This window comes from Aptenodytes forsteri, unplaced genomic scaffold, assembly GCF_000699145.1.
Source record: "Aptenodytes forsteri isolate BGI_AS27 unplaced genomic scaffold, ASM69914v1 Scaffold3, whole genome shotgun sequence".
In the NCBI taxonomy this organism is placed as follows: domain Eukaryota; kingdom Metazoa; phylum Chordata; class Aves; order Sphenisciformes; family Spheniscidae; genus Aptenodytes; species Aptenodytes forsteri.
In genome coordinates, this window is record NW_008795283.1 from 1,265,931 (window position 1) to 1,286,575 (window position 20,645).

At 35.8% G+C, this 20,645-nt stretch overlaps 1 protein-coding gene across 4 annotated transcripts in view; it reads right to left on the minus strand.

The window, feature by feature from the left end:
• Positions 1-20,645, minus strand: part of PCNX1 (pecanex homolog 1 (Drosophila)) — an 86,950-nt gene that overhangs the window by 34,932 nt on the left and 31,373 nt on the right. For 3 of the 4 annotated variants that reach the window (XM_019472066.1, XM_019472065.1, XM_019472064.1), the window contains exons 8-16: positions 13,443-13,533; positions 11,629-11,686; positions 9,203-9,420; positions 7,968-8,121; positions 7,168-7,200; positions 5,942-6,113; positions 2,179-2,289; positions 1,596-1,687; positions 206-315 (exon numbers count right to left, since the gene is read on the minus strand). In XM_019472066.1, coding sequence (XP_019327611.1) covers positions 206-315; positions 1,596-1,687; positions 2,179-2,289; positions 5,942-6,113; positions 7,168-7,200; positions 7,968-8,121; positions 9,203-9,420; positions 11,629-11,686; positions 13,443-13,533 — 1,039 coding nt within the window. The remainder of the gene's footprint in view (positions 1-205; positions 316-1,595; positions 1,688-2,178; positions 2,290-5,941; positions 6,114-7,167; positions 7,201-7,967; positions 8,122-9,202; positions 9,421-11,628; positions 11,687-13,442; positions 13,534-20,645) is intronic. The other variant, XM_019472067.1, reaches the window with a different exon arrangement.

A 20,645-nucleotide genomic window follows, 5' to 3' on the forward strand; every position in this document is an offset into this window, starting at 1 on the left:
AGAAGTCACAAAGAAAGGTTGTTGTTAGAGGAGGAACTAGGTGCAAAATTTGAGAATATCTCTCTAACTACTGAACCCATATCATACTATTTTTGATAATACTGGTGATTACCAGTTCAAACAGTACTAATATCTAACATTATTTATAATGTCCCCTTACAACTTGCTTCTTCCTTGGGGAAGGGACACAAACTGAGTCACTTACAAAAGTACAGAAGGGTCACTACTTTGTCTGCTGAGATGATACGATATTGCCACTAACAAACCACAAAATATGGAGAAGAGAACTGGAATATGCTGCCCATCCCAAGAATCCTGGAGACAGAAATAAAATGTTAATATAAAGGAGACAAAGTACGTAACACTTATCTGACATACAAGAATTATGTACATCATCGTAAAAGAATGGAAAGTTAACTACAATTCCATAAAAATGAAACCGGTCTTTTAGTACAAAAATACTGTTCAATATTTACCTATGTCTAACTATAGATCAGGAAGTCTAACATAGTGTATATCCCTTAAGCCTACACCATCTTAATCATTAAACAGTCACCAGTTTTCATAACCCTTATGAAGAATTTCCTGCATTCCTTGAGACCACAGGTTCTTAGAGTTGCATTTAGTCACTTCTTAATTTTGAAAGTTACAAGTTTTTACTCAGATTTATTCTTTTCTAATGTGCTGAATTCAGATTAAACCAGTGGTTTTATTTTTGTTTTCATGATCTGTACTGGATCTGCAAAGATGAAACAGTGATTCTTTGCTAAAGCTTGTTTATCTTGAACAGATATGTTTACAAAAGACTAATGAGTCAAATGTACAAATTCACAGAAAGCTAATGATGTTCCACAGGTGACAGCATCATGGGAGTATTTCCTCTAGCAAGTTCTTACTCTCTGTGACAGAGTGGCAAAAAGCCAGTCAACTCTGAGTTGGAACACGCACATGCTACAATTAATTGTAAACTGAGAGCATTTGACCAATTGACTCAAAACCAATAAACAGAACCAACACCACGCTGTTTTCAAACAGAACGGCATTTCAAGCAAGGCAAAGCCATTGGGTTTGTTTTGTTTTTTCCCCCCCTTTGCCAGCTAACTCTACCTTTTAGATAGGCACACATCTTCACTTTGACACTACAAACTATTTCCTGGTTTCTTTTCAAGTAGAGATTAATTTGAAAAGACTATTTCTGGTTTGCAGCACTGGAAAAAATACTCACATGAGCCATTTTGAGAGGTTAACAAACCAACACACGAAAAACAGTGCTAGAAACAAGCCACTTATGTGATTTTTTTTTTTTTTTCCAAGAACCAACGTAGAATGAAACTGATGGTAAATGTCATGTGTTTTCAGCCAAAAAATAGCCTGTTAGTCCAGGCACAAGTCATACACCTTTTAAAAGCAAAAAGTCTGCTTTGTTCCTGCATTGCATTTCCTTTATTGACATCACAGCTGAGCAAGTATAAAACCCTACCAAATCAGGCTAATATTTCTAATTCACTTTCTGCATATTTAAGTATCTAAGATACAAGGAAGCAGAGAACAAAACCCAAAACATTGATGTATGCTGTGTCTAAAGTTTTGCTCACCTTCAGGGCACCATAGCACAGTCCATACAACAATGCTACTGCCACAATACTACAGATAAAACTGTAAAGTGCTGCAAGCAGGCTTGTGGTAGCTGAGTATCATAGAAAAGAAAGAAAAATTAAAGTGTTATGTAATTAGATTAGAATACAAAATACTTCAGATTAAGAAAAATATCAACCCCCTAGTTGCAACACCCCTCTGATAGAAAAAAAAATCCAACCCACAGCAACTACTTGTATTTTCCTCTACTTTTTTTTTTTTTTTTTTTTAAGAAGAGCAATTTATGTAGCTTTATTTACCTCCTCATTTATTCAACAGCATTACCATAGGAATGGTTAACAACTGCAACAGAAACCAGTTGAGGAAGAAAGAATACTTTTTGACAGACTTACTAGGACGGTAATTCTATTTCTCAATAATCAATCAGAAGACCTTTAGTCTTTTTAAAAATACAGTTAGTATTCTATGTTTAGAGGGTAGGAATACAAATAGTGTAATCACTAAATTTTTTAACTAGCCTGCTAATCTGGTGGCTGCTCCTAATCGAATGCTTTTGCCACTGACATAAAAAACAACACTCACCATTGCCACCGAAGACATGAATATCCAGCTGTTCACAGAGATACATCACAAATGTATTCACCTGAGGCAGGAGACCAATGAAGAATACTATAGGGAAACATAGTGTAAACACTATGGAGGAAAAAAATAGTTGAAAAAGTGGTGAATATGAAAAATATAGCATGGTAATATACTCTTCAGTTTAAGTTCTAGGGTATCACACACACCATTTAACTCAACATCACTGAAGTATTTCTACTATTATTTCTAAGGAAAACATCCATTATGTAAACCTCTACTTCAATGACTCAGAACTGACTAAATACAAAGGTTACATAGATCAATAATCAGAGTATTTCTTGTACTTCTGTTTTAATCACTGTAGAAATGGACACAGGCCAATTCAGGCTTTCCATTTTTATTTAGCAAAGATCAGCCAAGAGTGTTTACAGATTATAAGACTTGTAAGTTTTCACTCACTGTAAGTGAGGCTTATCTGAGCCTAACCGCCTGTCTGGAGTTACAGGAGCAAGCTAACACCATCCACACTGACATGAGAGGCCAAGCATTTCACCTCTGGCTTTTCTACCACTAATAACGTCTGACAATTTTACTCATCTTCCCATACCACTTCTGAAAAGTTCTGATCCTAAGTGACTTTTTTTAAATGAAAATGGGTAACTGTACAAACCATTAAAACCTCTGCAAATTACAGGACTTAAGAATGCAAAGATAAATGAATGCCACTTAATTTTAATGCAGAGAATGGTATTTCCCAACCTGTACGTATCACTTACTTTCCATCTTAAGGAATAAAAGATGCAGAAATAAAAATCTTATACACAACTGTTAAGTAGTTCAGATATTATTCACAAGCAGCAGCATAACATAAGTTCTAGGTTCTGAGGGGTAGAAGAATCAAACCATGAAAATAACCCTAGCAGACAAAATCTGACAGTTTAGGGAGGATTTTCTACAACCTTATTGACTTGTAGCTTTAGTGACCAAAAGAAGAAACCAATTTTTAAGTATCCTGTAAAGAATCACAAGTCTCAATTTTAAGTTTCTAACTTTATATCCACAGAACGGTTGGATACTAAAGGATATCACATTAGAAATATCTACAGTGAGACTGGTACTAAGAAGCTAATTTTTTTTTTTCTTACTCCTTGGTAAAGTTAAATAATTACATGTTATTTAAAAACATGTAGGTTCACGGCTTGGGAAAAATGTTGAGTTCTGCATCTTTTTACTGATACAAATTAGGAAATATAAGACTAAAGACCAGCTACTCAGGACCTGAAGAAAATATTTTTCAGAATTTTCAAGTCAAACCTTTAGCTCAATTCATTACTCAAGGAAGCCTACATAGGAGGCAAACAATGAAGTGTTCTGTCATTGACAGGTTAAAATGTTGTTTCATAAAGGCGTGTAAGTTGAACTATCTTGGGTCCATTGAAAACAAAATTACAAAACAGATCTGGGAATACAGAATTTATAAAGAATAGTCCAGCAAAAAGCCAACATTTCTCATGGCTTTTAAAATCCGTAACAGAATTGCTCTCTAATGTGGACCACCTAGGTGAAAACAGAAAATAATTGTTATAAAGTGGAGCAGATTTAGACCAACTGATCAAGTCCAATATGTGGGATACAAAATAAATAAATAAAAAAAATTTATACCAGTCCTCACTTGTCTGTTGGCAAGGACACAACAATTATGTTATCTAAATACAAAGTTTACCTTGCCCTGCACCTGTGTTGTTCTAGTAGCTATGCCTGGGAATGGGAAAAAAGGCAGCTGAGATTTTGACTTTGTGCTAACAAAGTATGTTTGCTAGCAGCCAGCTTACTTTGCAATACACACAAAGCTTTCTGAAACAGTGCTTCAGCAACATTAAGAGTTGCTCCACAGGCAAGGATGCGCGTGCGCGTGTGTAGGGCAGGAGGGGGCTAGGTTTTTATTTTGGTTTGTTCTTTTTAAAAAGTGAGAGCTGTTCTGTCAATCTGATATTTTTCTTTGTAGAACTGCTAAGAAATATAAACAACATAAGCTGGTGCAAGATACCCGAGAAGAACAGTAAAACATAAGGATCAAAAAGCATTCAGAACTCTTGAACTAAGAAGTTTTAAAAGCTAATCCCAAAATGGACACAGCCTGATGAAGATGCCAGCACATCTTTTTAAAACTGGAAAAGACTCTTAAGTACTCTTAGTAGGTCACTTTCACAATACAACACACCACCTACATATACATTTATGTATTACCTTATGGGGATATGGATATACATTATGGCAATGAGTCAAGGTGATAGGAAAGGGAAGAAAACACTTCTGAAATTGACAGAGCATAAACAAGGAGAAATGAAGCTAGTTTTATATCCTGAATGAGTCAAAAGTATCTGCTGTCTTAACTTCTTTTCCCATCACAGATACAGAATGAAGTATGCCAGTGCATGAACAGATCCATAGAATCTGTAGAAAAGCACCTTTGGAAATGTCTGGACAATACTCTGTTCATAAAGAACTGGCTTAGGCCTTTTTCCTCTGGACATTTAAATATAAATACAGATTTACTAGCAGAAAGTCGAAGGGAGAAAGAGAATGAGGTATGAAATTCACAATGTTCCTAAAAATCAAATAATAAAAACTAATTCCCAAAATGTCTGAGACAGTAATTCTTACTAAAAGTCAAAAACAAATTAAAAAAAAAAGAATCAAAACCAAGACCAAGTTTTAATTCTTCTTGGACAGAAGACTGTCCAAGAACTGGAGGCATGCAGTCATAACATTTAACTGCAGTAGTCTTTCATGCACAGATATTTTGGTTCAACTGAAGAGCAAGTGTGTTCAACTTAGACGAATTCTTACAGATTTTATTCCCCCTCCAAAGAGGTGATCCAGAGAGGATCACCCAAATAACTTTGCTCCATTAAAGAATATGCACAAAAGTTCCCATGGTAAGACGGTCTTCAAATGTTTACGTTCTCTCTCGCCTTTCTACGGGCTCTGCCTGAGATTACGTAGCTGTTGCTATTTTCAATAAATTTTGTAACAGGGGAGAGGTTTGTTGTTTGGGGGAGGGGGGTGGTGTTTGTTGTTATTGTTTGTTTGTTGGGTTGGGGTTTTTTGGGGAGGTGGGGTGGGGTGTTAAATGCCAGCAGTATTGTGAATGCACTGTACTGCTCAGAATACAATGAAAGTACCTCATATCGCCCAAAATTATATTTTTTGGTATTGTTGATAGGCCTGTTCTGAGAAGAGACACATTAAATAAGATTTAATCTGTTTATAATATTTTTAAAAATTGTGTCCGTACTGTTCTACCTGATTGCTAAACACAAATAACTCCTACTCATTTGCCACAAGCCCCTCTAGGGAGTACGAAAGAGTCCAAATCAAAACATTTCTTTAACTACTAAGCAGCTAGGTCCAAGCACAGGGTAGCATATCCAGGTCCAAGTTAAGAAGAAAGAACAGAAGGTTCAGGGATGAGGACTAAGATATAGATCATTAAAAAGCTAAAATTTTTTTTTTTTCCTATGACACCATATTAGTTGACATCTTTGCAGTTTGTTACAGCAAAGCTATAGAAGAGGCGGAATTTTCCCAATAAACTTCAGCAAAGCTTAAACTACTCTTTCCAAAGGAAACTAAATGAACTGCATTTAGAAGGCGATGATGCAACAGTGTCATAACAAGATTGGGGGGGGGAGGGGGGGGCAGGGAAGAGATTTCTACTGCAGTGATGCAAACAATTCAAATCCATGAAAAAGCCACTCACCTATAACTAAGTCCCTGGCTGACAGCAGCAGCAATGGGTTGGTGAAAGCCATTCCATACAACCTGAATCTTGTTGTAGATATGTTTCTGCTGCCATAATCCAACAGCCAAATAAGACCACAACATAAACAGAAATATACAGGCCTACTATAGGCTATGATACGATTATGACCCTGTTGAAAAAAAGAAAAGAACATTTGTTTCATTACTAGCAGAAAAAGTAATTGTTACTCTTCTGTTACAGATAATTTCAGAACCAAAATCATTGTTCATCAATTATGTACTGTCACCTCAGCACATCCTTAAGTTTTGTTCATAAAATCCTTAATGCATTGCCTTACAGTGATAGAAGTCTCTCTTTTTTTGTGGCTTTGATATAACGAGAACACAACAGTTAAGTTAGATTAAGCTATATTTAACCTTATTCTCCACTAAGTTTTAAAGTATATTTCTTGCAATACTAAATGCCAGAGAGAAATTCTGACTAGTCTTCATAAGCAAGAGAGAATGTATGAATTCTGAAGAAAAAGCAATTGAAGTTTATTACTCAGATACTGCTCCTGCTGGAAAAAAAAAAAATCTGAATTTGTGTATTCATTAAAATATACAACTTATTACCTAAAAGAATATGAATGACTTGCTGCAGAGAAATAATGCTTTTTCATATCTTATTTAGGATGTAACAAAAATATTTTGTCTTGGCAATCTAGCAGATGCACAATAGAATATAAACATATCATGCTAAACTAGCACATTAACATTTCCATGCTCAGATGTTAATGCTCACTAGAGCATTGCATACTCAGCTTAATAGAGTGAAAAAAATAAGGCTGTGTACACACTAGGACAACTGAATGATCTACAAGACCAGAATAGAACATCAAAGCTGTGTCAGTTCATACCAGCATAGCAAATTACAACATTAAGAATGCTTCTCAGTAAAATTGCTTGAATACTAAAGATTCATCAAAAAACCTATTATGATATGGCTCTATAGCAAAAGCTAGGCTTAAAACAGGGAGGACATGATTTGCTAAATACAAACAAAGCATATGGGGGGGAAAAATAGTATCAGTTCCCTTCTCGCACACTAAGACAACATAAGCCTCTTGTGCCTTATGAGAAGGCACATAAGAGAAATGCCGAAAAGATCAAACCAAAAAGATCAATTCTCCGTGGAAGTTCTACATCTGCAGGTTAGTACAGGGGCACATGCCCATGACTTACATGTCGAGGGGAAGAAGAATCTGGCTGAACACTCTGAAACCAAAATGGAAAGAGGAAAGTTACCCAATCTACAGATAAGCGCATTCACCTCCCCCCATACACACTGTCTTGACTAAAAAGTTCTTTTAGTAACATCTACAATTAGTTTTACAATTGCCAAGCCACTCTAGAGCCTTTAAATAACACAATGTATCAAACCATAAAATCTGTTCAGAGTATATGTTGATAGTCAAAGGTGTTTCGTTTTAAAAAAACCAACTCATTTTTAGAACTTTTACCTTTTTTTTTTAAACACAATGTGTTATGAACTTTAAATTTAAATCTGATTTCCACCCTAATAGTCTAATTTTAAGGAAATAAGCAATCATTCTTAAATTATGAAAATACCATTAACAATTGTCTAATAAACACTAAGATTCTGATTAAAAATATGCTTAGATATAATTGCTTAATATGAATGCATTGAGGTGTATCCACTAAAAAAAATAAAAACCAAAACAATAAAACTTTAAGTTTAGTTTGTAGGCTGTTTTCAACCAGTAAGAATGTGCTCCTCCTTGGGAAAACAAAAAGTGCATGAGAACAACAAATAAAAGGTTGTTTAACAAACATACACAGAACCATTCTAGTGAAGTGACCTAGTATGACCATCTATTAAACTTTCCATGAAGCTGAAGTTTACTAATTTCTTTTTAAATTATAAACATGCAGGTTTTTTCCTTAAAGCTCTGACTAACCTGCAACACCCAACCGAAGTTATTTCTATTGTTTATAGAAAGTGAAGATAGAAATTAAAATACCTTCAACAGCGAGTACTGACAACTGGCTATTACCAGGCAGAACTGGAAGACCCAAATATCCTTGAAAAAGCCCTCTATAAGAAGTACAGAGCCCAGAAATGCAACTAGAATAGCTAGGATGACAGCTAACACGTTTTCAAGGATCTCACGATTCCTGTATTAGAGGGAGAGAGAAAAAAAAAAAGAGAATTAAAAGCTAACTATGTCTAGAAAAAGCTGCAATGGAACAGTTAGGGTCAGAAGTTAACAAGAGTTACGCTGCTGGTAGTAAAGTAGTTAAGAATAGATTTGAACTTGCATAGACAATACTAGCACACTGTCTTTTAGCAAAGCTAGGAGCTACCAGGATTTCAATGATAGCTGAAAGCAATTAGTATCTTACAGAATTGAACTTTAAACAGCAGAAGATAACTTCAGCAGACAACTTCAGAAATAATTCAAATGCTCAACCAGAAGCAGGGTCTGTAACATAAATCTATATTCAAGGCCCACACAGGATGATTACAAGCCTGTGAAAAATATATGCATGATAGCTTATCTGTATATAATCTGCCATTCATGATTTTGTAATGAAGAAACTAAATACTCTCACTTGACTAAGATACGCCAAGTGGAATAGAGAGAATTCCATATGATGTTGGTGGTGCTTAGGAACAGAATTAATAGTATTTCTGCCTGGACAGAATCACTACTATATTGTTTATCTGAAGGAAGTTCATTACCAAAATTTAAATACTCTATATATTCCAAAAGCTGGTAACTGGGGGGGGGGTCACTTTTGTTTTATTCCACTAGGTAAATGCAGCAGGGACAACAGGTTACAGTATTAGATGACCGTTTGGAAAAATGCTTTGAAACAGCAGGTAAATTCTCTCTACTTGCTGAAATAATTTAAGTGTATGCCAGGTTCTAGACCCTTTCAATCAGTTTATTGATAAGGTTATTTTCTAGCTTTAAAGATTAGCAACAAATCTCTTTTTGACCATTCAAAATACATTATCGCCCCACTCACGCGAGGTGAGTGGTTTGTTTTTTCCTTTTTAGCACTGCCAGAGAAAAAGGGAAAGTAGCCTTCATTATTTTAGAAAAACTGCATTTTGTATTATTCTTTCATCTTTCAGAGTACAGTAAATAGGTACAATTCTTTACGGATAGCTTTATCTGTATTACTCACAGTTTAGTTACCATTTTTTAACCTTTACTTTCTGAGGTCTAGTAACATACAAGGATCTCACCTATCAAATAAAGCCAGAAGAGTTAATCTATCAAAATTGATGCTAATCCAAAGCTTAGGCAGAATCCAAAAGCGATAGTACTGCTTGACTTTTTGAGCTGCTTCCTCTTGAGGTTGCATGTGATCCTGAAGGTCAGGGCTCAGGTCAATATCTTGCTGCTCCAGCAGATCTGTATCCATGGTTAGCAGCCTGTTCAACCTGATCTGAGGAAGAGAAAGCTAAAAGAAAGTCAGTATTAACAAAAGCTCATTTTTATTATATCACTGTATTCTACTGAAAACTGCTTTGGAAAAATTGCTAGAATTATTTATTTTCACTTTTGAGAAGTTATATGTTAAACACTGTCAGTTCTCAGGCTTCTACTTACTTTTCCTGTCCTTAACATGGCAAATGAATAGCACCAGCAGCAATAATAGTTTGCATACAACACAACTGTGTGGCATTTTAGCATATGCCTTATTTCAAATGAAGTATGAACATGTCTTCAAGCACATTATCCCATTTACTCTGAAAACTTCAAATCTGAAGACAAGCAAACCAATACGTGAACAGGAATAGTGTATACTACAAGAATAATCCAATTCTGAATTTAAATAAGTTACAACACATTTCTTATAGTCAGCTAATCTGCATGCACACGCATGCCGAATGGTTGTTTTTGCATGACAAAGCAACATATGCGTGTATCAGTGGTCAAATTCAAACTCACTACATTCAAAATATACTCAGAGACAACCTAAAAAAAAGCTCTGCCCTAACTAGTCAGGTACTATTTATGACTGACTATATTTCTCATTTATTTTGTAGTTTGTCACTCTGGAGTTCTCTTGAAGTCACAGTGATACTAACAACCATAAAGGACATTTAAGGAGAGTACTCAGAAGGTTAAAAAGTTACTACAGTATGTGTGTGTCGTCTAACCCACTTTATAAATTTCATTAACAGGCCAAGAAACATCTTAATGCACTGCCCTTTATTCTTAAACAATATCATCATTACAATGTCATTTAATGAAAAATCTTCACAATCTTTTAAGAGAAAGAGTAAAATTTAAATACTCATGTCACCTTTAAGTGTCAAAGTTATAGGGTTTTGGTTTTGTCGTTTGGGGGTTTTTTTGGTTTTTTTTTTTTTTTTTAAATTCTCTTAAGGTTTAACATTGGATTTCTTGTTTTTGAAAATTTTTTTCATGACTCCTTAAAGCATCAGTGTACTGTAACTATGCTCAGCCAGCTTTTTCTTCCTAGAAAAACACTAATAAAACCAAACAGGAACACTCCCTTTCTAAACACATTTCAAAAATACAAAACATACTATCTAAGATAAGCTGTGTCAGAAAACAGGTGCTTTTTTGAAAACTTCTTAAAAACTTGGTTTCTTAAAGGTAGAATCACCATAACATAACATTTGTCACACTAATAATAAATTTCAGTTGAAATTTCCATTTAGGCACATGGGCTAAGTTTTTACAAATATGAGTTTGCCTTAAACAGAAACATTCCCTCCAGTGGGACCACACTGGCAAACCAACAGCACATAGCAGGTAACGCAGCCTCTTTTTTGAAGGCTATATTTTTGAGGGGGATGGTGGAAAGCAAAGCAAGTTCCTCTAGTAGACACCAGGTTTGAAGAGCACATTCTTGATCAAAAGCATGGTCAGGCAAATAGAGGTCTCTTGCTCCTCTGCCAAATGCTGAATCCATATTTCATTTTCCCTCTTGATTAGGTCATTAGGTAGTTCAATATACTTGACTTTGGTTTCCTAGCTTAAGAATCATGACCATTTGCATTGTTTTCATGACACAGCAATGTAAGCCTTCAGAATTAAGAGTACAGATATGTCTCGACTTGACAACAATATAAAAGGTTAGAGACCACAAAACTAAGGAATTCTAAAGCTAATTGCAGTATGAAACAGCGCAAGCCTCTGCCTTTTTTCCCCAGTCACTCCTTGCATGTGAATTAAAATTTTGTACAGCAGATTCCAACAATAGATTTTTAAACTCCTTTCAGGGAAATTACTGAAGTTTCTCTTGGTCAGAACACGAAATTTATTCTTTTTTCTGCTGCCTGCTAATCTTAGTAATGCACAGAAGGAAAACTCTCTCCAAGTTGTCCAGTCACCTCTGGAAACCTTTACAAGGTATCTCAGAACATCCAATTTCCACCAGATTTAGAAAATCACTATGCTTTAGATTAAAGGAAACAATTTATATTCAAATTTTAAAGTGCTACGCAGAAAGGTGACTTTGTATGTATATATGAAGACACTGCAACAATAAATAAATACTTTCTCTTCATTTAAACCCAGGCAAGAGTCCTTCTTAAGAACAAAGAACTACCACATTGGATGATTAATCAGTGCTATAAAATTGGAAAGTCTTCTGATTTTTTGCATGCTTTAAAAATAAGTAAGAAAAACTTACTAGATCATGTGGATAAAAGCGAACTGAGGTAGAACTCGATACGTGAGAGTCCGTGTCACTATAAGAACAGGGGAAAGACTTCAGATTATAAAACTACATTTTATTTCAACAGGCCACTCTAATTTTCTAGTGTCCTGAATTAATTTTGACTGCTTGCAAATTTTACCTAAAAATCTTTAAGTTTTTCCTTGGATCACATATTTTAAATACAAATATCCACTTAGTCTTGTGTATTGTGGTAAATTCTGTAGCTAGAGTAAATCAAGAGACTCTTTACCCTTATTTTTACTTTTATCCTTCATTTTCTCAACACCTAGTCCCTAAATTGTCTAACAAGGACAACTGACAGTAATTATTCCAATGGAAAAAAACAAAGATGTTTTATAATTTGTCAGCTACTGATGTGTAAACATGCATCGCATCTCTAAAGGAGTGCAGTCTGCTATGTGTTCACGGAGAGAATTTGGTTTAATTCTATACTGTTTTCATCAAGGTCTCAAACCTGCCAAAAATAGTACATACTTAACATGAGTTACTTAAGTATACATAAGTATACCGAGTTACTTAATCTTAAATTGCTTTTGAAAAAGCTTAACTTAAAACAAACTTAAACCTCTGGTAAGAAGAGCAAAATTACTTTGCAATTTCCATTCATTAGAGATGAGGAGAAATTTCTCTTACTGTATCAGAGTCCATATCCAACCATTGCTTTTTCCCCCAATTTTGGATAGCTTTTGGATGTTTGTTTTCCATGTAAATCACATGGCTGTAAGACTTGTATCAAATTTATGCAACTTTCCTTCAGTTCCTTGCCTTAAGATAAAAACATTCTTTGTTATCAACTTTATTTCACTGAAACTCAAGTATTGTCTAAAGCTGAGATCTGATTATTTGGATGTGGCCAGTTTGTTCCTTCCATTAGCACATATAACTTTGTAACAGCAGCCATCAGCAAAGCCACTGCATCCGGAACATGCAAGCAGTAGAGGCAGGCATTGGCAGCTTTATACAAGGAATACATAACTTTTTGACAAAGTTCAACTCTACAAAAGGCACTTGCACATTTCCACAAGAAAGATTTGAAGATGGGAGCTTTTATATTCATTACTCCATAATTCCAATAGCTTTTTCCATCTACACATGGCGGGAATTTGTAGCATTCAGCATGATGCGATAGCTTCAGAGCAGTTCTGTGTAGTGAAGTGAACTGAGGGGGGGGAGGGAGGGAGGTTTTGGGTAGTTTTTCTTTCTTCTGCCTCCTGTCCCTTCAGAGGAAGAAAGGGCATCTTTCCAACAACAGATGAACTTTCCAGTATGTAGCTGGCTATTTCAACTGTAAGTCAAATTTTAACCTCAGGCATGTTAACACTTCCATGTATTGTTTCATGCCATCTATGAACTTGAGAACAAATTTATCAGTTTACATTTGCTTCACAACTGGAAGTTCATTTGTGAATAAGTTAATAGCCATTATGGTCAACAGCCACCTACTTTCCCAAAACCTGGGTTAAATCCTTTAAGACTTTCTATAAGCCAACCAAAAATACATTTGTCAAGTTCTCAGTTTGGACATTTATTGCTTAAGCTAATAGTAGTCTTCATTTTCTGAGATTTATTTAAGTGGAAAAGATTATTTATGCAGTTAGTATCATCTTCTAGTAAAAATCACTTAGGTTTCAAAAGTAAAAGTGTATGGATAGTATTTTATATTGATTTTTTTTGTAGTCCATATTAAATAACCTTTTAAAATCAAAATCAAAGATTTTGTTGCAGTAAGACAAGAATCATCACTCTTGACTGGCCTTCACACACACCAGATGTTGGATGCTCTTCTTGCAGCTGGCTCAAAGTTCACAAGTGACATGTCGCAGCCCCCTGTCTCGTAGAGTGTAGAACTGAACTTACCTATTAAAGAAAAGGTCAAAAGCAGGTCAACATTTCATAATGTTTCATCCCACTAGCACTAGTTTCTATTTACTAACTTACTACTGAGATCAATTCAGACATCTAAATTTACATCAGTGTCAGAATATAAAAATGTGATTACACATTAGTGTGTCACCAGTGCAGACAAGACATTAGCTACTCAGTCCTCTTTCATACCATTTTGCATGACACATATACAGTAAACTGCAATACTGAATTAAGTTTTAAGGGTTTGTATTTACAAGATGTCACCATTAGCACAACAGAAGCTCAATGTAAGCCTTTCCCCTCCCCTCCCTTAGAGAGTAACTGGGCGAACAACTTGCAATAACCAGCTGCTTCAGTTCTTCCCCACCCCCAGTAGAACAATCAGTAAATCATTCGCTATCAGCATTTAAGAACCATGGCATTTAGCCAAGGCAGAGATTCCTCAAGTGTCCTGAATAAAATTTTTCTGAGAGGCACATGTCTATTTGAAAAGAAACACAGAGTGAAAGAAGTGGCCAGAGATGCTTCATAAGTTATTCCTCTAGAAAAACTAAAAAAGGAATGCCAGGCAGAGATTTATTCTACAAGCCAGAAGCAAACGCTTCAGTGTAAGAACAGAAGATTGCAAACTAACTTCTCAGATAAACCATCTGGAGTTACTGGAACTCCATTAACCATAATTTCCTAAAGTTGTTATTAAAAACTTTTTGAATGAACAATTATATATTTAGGAATAGCTTGATATTAACAAAAAAGTAGCCAGAGATTATAACTCAAATGATAAATTACCTCACAATGTGGTGTTTTTACAGTGCCCTTCTCCCACAATAGTCTGATCAGAGAGATAAGCATTGTAGTTTCCCCTGAAGGCCAGGTTCAATATATTTCAGCTCTGTATGCAGGAAGCTGATTTTGAAATTGTGATCTCATACGAAGTGTTCTGCCAACTTCTCCATCTCTTCTAGCTCAAAACCCTTCCTAAGCCATGATGCAAAGCATGCAATATTTTAAGATCTGCTTACACAAAACAAAAAATCCCACTTTGGAGCATCTGAAGCAAGAACTGTATACACATCTCAGCTGCACGTCTTGCAGCTCTTTCTTCTTCTGTTGATACAGGATAACAAACAGTCCCAGAAGAAATACCTAACAAGATCACAACTTCCAATCTTTCCCCTTTCTGTGAGAACATAACCTGCTTCTGATATAGTGGGTTTTGATTTTTTTTTTTATTTTTTTAAAAAACACACTATGATCCTGTTCCAACTTCTCTTCAGACCCACAGACAATCAAGCTCTATTTAGAAGTGTTTGAAAGCAAGAAGGTTAAGGAGCTTGAACTGGATGATTAAAACCAGTGAAACTATGGAAAAAATACTGGTATATTGAAGATATCTTCATAAATCTTTCTACCCTCAGAGGGGGCACTTCAGACCAACTAGACACATACCGCAGCCGTGCTAAGGCCAACCATTCTGACAAGACAGTCAGCTACATAGTTCAAGAGTCACATACAGCGTGCGTCAGAGCTCAGTAACGCAACAGCGCGCTCTCAATATTTAATTACATCTGCTATAGGCATTTGTAAGGAAATACAAGTAGAAAGTTCACTTGTTAGGTTTTTTTTCCTCAATAGTTAAGATTTTAATGAAGCGCTTTAGTTAATTATCCTTTGGTTTTCAACGCATAGTGTAGTAAACAGTTGTTATTGAAGTTTAAAATTTAAACTAGTGCAAGACATTAGGAATATTCCTCCCCACAACTAATAAATAACCTCAGTTACACAGGACTATTTCTCAACTGCATCCGTAAAAAAAAATTTTCAACAGCAAACATGAAGGTATTAGATAACACACTTGAGGTTCTAGTCAGGACAAAATTATGCATAACTTATTACAGAAAAATCTTCGGTGCAACCAGTCCTTAAAAGAGACAAGCAAGTTAGGGTTAAATTCGTCATGTTTTGTACTACTGAACTGAGAGCCTGGAAATTAAACTTTCTGATTTTTAAATTAAATGACATTCTAGTCACAGAACTTAGAATATACTACTTGCAAGATATAACTTCCCATTCTCTTGGGCTGAGATAATACATCAGATATATTTGTTTCAAAAGAAGTTTACTGAACTATTACACTCATGTCAAATGTCTGAAAAGGGTGTCAAACTGAAAAAAAATTCAGCATAAAACACTTCACATTAGAAAATATCTACAGTTCCCTCACATCTAACTCATCTTTGAATCTGTCAAAATTTACTGTATTTGTGTTGCTGCTGTAAGTACTGCATGGCTGTGGTGGGATGAAACAAACCTGGTTAACAGAGACTTAGCAAACCAACAAAACACTTAATTCCAATTTGTTTACACGCAAACTACAAAACAGACTCAGGTTTTGCCACACTTGCAATTCACCCCCCCTACTTATATAGACTTCCTATTGAAAGTTAGCTCTCTGTCAAGAAAAGCATGGCTTCTCAATTCCAGTTGTTTACACGCAAACTACAAAACAGACTCAGGTTTTGCCACACTTGCAATTCACCCCCCCCTACTTATATAGACTTCCTATTGAAAGTTAGCTCTCTGTCAAGAAAAGCATGGCTTCTCAATAAAACAAAGTTGCCTGTCCCTCTCCCCCCCCCCCCCCTTTTTTAAAGATCAAAAGGCTCTCCAGAAAAGCCTCAAATCATCCAAAGTAGAAAAGATGACAGGACTGTTCAGTGCTGTTGAGGATGCAAACCCTAAGGTGTGACTGGAGATTCTACGGCTGAGCTCCGAAGTCCCATCAATTAAATACTTCTTGAACTGTGCGAGGTAACAGCAGCTTCCTCACAGCACTCTCAAACTCTAATGAAGGATCCCAATGCTCACAAGATTCAATATGTATGGATATACCTAGCGTTTTTAGTTACCCTAGTAACTTTCTCTCCTTTCCATTCCTAGCTCTCCCACAGCATTCTCTGAAATATTTTTAACAGCATCACACTGAATAAGCATAAAGAAAGTTTTTTCTTTCTCTAAGGACTATATGAAGTTTTATCTCTAAGTTTTATCAAGTTGTGAACAAATGGCAGACTCAGAAGTTTATTTTTCAAATCAAGAAATACAGTGAATGGCATGTCTGTCCACTAAACAGAAATGCTTGTAACTTCCCCCACCCCGCTCAAAGGGAGAGCTGCGAGTTCTTAGCAAATTAAAGTCACCCAAGCAATATTCTATTTGGACCAGGTTACAAAAATAACAAAAACAAGTCATTGATACTCAGGCACACAAATCCAAAATACATCTTTGTTCTGACATGAAAAGAGGAAAAGATGAATGCACTTCCTTTGAAACAAGGAAGCTTGTTTCAGAAGACAAAAATGTCTCATCACCAAGTCCAGAGACAACCACGTAACGGTTCACACTGTACGAACTGGTGTTACCACAGTTACGGGAATCAATGAAAGCAACAGGCTGATGAGCTTACACAGATGAAACCTGGAAGACTTAAGTGGCCCAGGATCCAACTAAAATGGTGCTCTGATGGTTTTCTCAGCCAAGTTATTTTCAGCACATTTCCCAGTTTTCCATCTAATAAATACTACTTTGTTTTAAACCTCTCATAAACTAGTTCTGAAAATTGCTAACACTTTTTGACACGTTGAAGCCTATGTCATCATTAGATCATTAAGATATATTCATCTACTACTAATGACAATATTTAAATCCTAGTCAGCAAAACCAACAAAGCCATCAGGATTTGAATACTCTGTAGCGTGCAAGGAGCTATCATTTCCAAAGGTCAAAATTTTACCTTCAGCTGCAGTATGAAGACTTATAAAGTTTCCAGTTAGAACACTTCAAAGTGGTTCATTTTTTATTTCTATATGAACTTTGTCAAAAGAGTAACTTACCTATTATGCAGAATTCCACAGACTACAACAGGGATATTTTCAATAGGAACTATGGGAAGTATTTATTTTCTACTTGTACCTTTGAAAATAATCCCCCATCCGTCCCAAATAAATTAAGCCTACTTAATTATAAAAAGGTATTGAGGAACTGATTTTAAGTTGTTTTTAATCAAATAAGTGATCAGTGTATATATTTATATTTAGAGAAAAAGTTTTGATCTTCAAGACCATCCAAACTGCCTTCATAAACTAAAATACTTCAATAAATCTGAAAGATTATCGCTTGCATTTAAGTGATAAAACCAGAAGTCAACATAGCAGTGTAACTGCATTGCAAAGCTCCAGATGACCAGTTCTCTTTAATCACAAAAGCAATATTCCTCAAAAAAAAAAAATCATCATCTAGCTGAGGACAAGAGGCTGTTATTTCACCCCAGTTTCAGAAACTGGGCATCTGTTCTAATACTCAGTACTTGGATTCCTAACTACTTCACAAATTGTACCACCTACAGCCTTTGCTGCAAGGACTGAAAAATCCCATCCACCACCTACATGTCTGAAGAATCAGGTATTAGTGAGGAGAAAAGGCATCAGTACTGCCACACTGTGCTCTGAAGACTGTCATTCACTTAAGTCATGGTATGTGTTTTGCTGCTTTCTGGATTCATACTATATTAATCCTGCCTGTAATTATGGCATTTGGTCTGCCACTTTTCCTTTCTGTCCTGCATTCCTCCTATGATTTACTTCATGTTTACTGCTCCACATTAAGTTCCTTTTCCACCCTTTCAAGTTCCTTCCCTCTCACTCCTCACAAAACAACGACGTAATTGATAAAAATCTTTCTATTTCGAACCTGGAAGACTAAAGATAATGCCTCAAAGCATCTCTTGCCTTACTCTCAGGACAATACCCAGTTAAAGACGACTGTATAGTCACTAGACTAGATGTAGGCTAGGTAGAATACAGTAAGGTTCATCCTTCGTAAAATAAGCCACCAGAATCAAGTTACAGACACAAATCTTTAAAACAAACAAAAAAATAAAAATTGTGTGTCTTAAGAGCTGCAGCTTGATATCGACACATAAGTGGAAAGAATGTAGAAGCAGATACTCCATTGGTGCACAAAAAAAGGAGTCCTAAACATGGGGGCTTTTAACGTAAATTAACATATGCCCTGTTTGTCTTCCAGAAGAGCTGGAATATGCTAATAAGAATTTCTTTTCTTACTGAAATTCTACGTGCATTGTAGAGATCTATAACCCCATCTATTACTTTTGTCACTTATATTTCCAGTTGCTGTAAATCAGGTTTTGTTTCCGTATCTTTTCCCCAGCCTCTATTTTCAGTATTTTTTCTGCCCTGGGCAGTCACAGCGATTTCCACAGTGACAAAGAACTGGTCATATGGCCTGCATTGCTTTGATCAGCATCAGATTAAGAGTTAAAGAAAAAACAAACTACTACCCTCCCCCACTCCCAAACCACATACAATCTAAAGTAACAGGGTCATCTTTCACTGTGAGTTATCTTGGGACAACAGAGCAAAACCAACAGCCTTAGACTTCAGGGAAACAGAGCAGTAGCACTACTTCACCCCTGACAGAGGACAAACAAAACCCCAAACCAACCCAACCAACCAAAGAAAAAAACAACTCAAAACAACAAGAGACCACGTACCAGTTATAAGGAAAGATACTCTCCCTTCTTGTCGCACCATTTTGCCAACTATTTGACTCTAACAAAAAAATACTACCTATCACACAAAGCCTGCTACACAAACTAGAAAATTTGATTTTCCTAAAAGAACGAAAACAGATCTTGCCTATAATAGCTGCTTTCACGCATGGAAGGTTTCTAAACAGATGCTCAGAGCTTCAAATCAGGAATAAATCCCTATTATACATCAGATTTTTAACTGAGCAGATCCTGGAAGTTTTGTGCCTCCCAAAGGCAGTGTGCTACCTCATATAACTGTAAGCACAGTAGACAAAATTTCAGAAGAATTTAGCTGTATAAGTTTCTGAAGACTCCAATACACACCAAGTGCAATGAATATGCCTTTTTAGAGAGCCTGAATGCAATGCTGAATTTCTTAAGTGATCCACTTTGATTTCTACTACAACACAGTAATATAAGTTCTAAAATAAACTCAGACTTAACTAGATTGTGTACCAAATCTTGAACTCTGTAAAACTTGATTGTATTATTTTGGGTACAATGAAGCAAATCCTTCAAATACAGGAATGGTGGCTTTAGGAATAAATCTCAACATTAACCTTGGATAGATATAACCAGTATCCCCGAATTTCAGAGTTATATTCCAGTATTTTTTCAAAGAAGAAGAGAGTCTAAATTAAATAAAGAAATCTGTAGTTTCATGTGATAAGCTTTCATGGTTCAGAGATACATACAAGCATTGAGGTATGTCTCAATTTTTCTATCTAGGAAACTAGTAGAGCCACAGACTCTAAAACGAAAATTGCCAGGTAAGTAGATTGTGTGTATTTAGCACAACTGTAGTTAAATTTTATAAAACACCTCAGAGAATGCCAGGGTTGTTTTCAGTTTTGCTTATATTCATTTTTTCCTTATACTGCAGATAGATGGTGCAGAAGAATGGCAACTTGTTAGCCAAACTCGTATTTAAAGGAGTACCACAGCCTGGCAACTCTTGAAGTCTTCCCCACTAGTGGAATAAGATGATAATTCACTTATCTTTTAGTACCGGGTTACAGTAAGGTCTGAAACAAGTATTTTGTCAGTGTTCTAAGCTAACCTGTACTTTTAAGTTATTACAGCTGACAGCTGCTCAAAATACTGTCAACTAATAATTGTCAGTTCTAAAGATGCCCATTTTAATAATTCGAGGAAGAATTCTGTATTAATGCTGAAGTCTTAAGTCATTCAGGCCATGCATAGATAGCTGCAGAGATCCCTGCCAGGAATTTTTCCACATCTGCCCCTGCATTACTGTGTCGCAGGAGATCGGTCACTTATGACCATCTTAACTTCCTTCTCCCTAGCAATTTTATTAGCTGCATAGAAGTTAATAAATAGTTAAGAATACTACATAAAATGGACCATGAAGAACTAAGGGGCACTATAAGTCTCCATGAAATTATGGCATTTGATATAAGAAAGAGTCCAGATTTTCTTCAGATCTCAAGCTCCTAAATTAAGGTGTACGTGAAAAGTAAAGCACTCATTT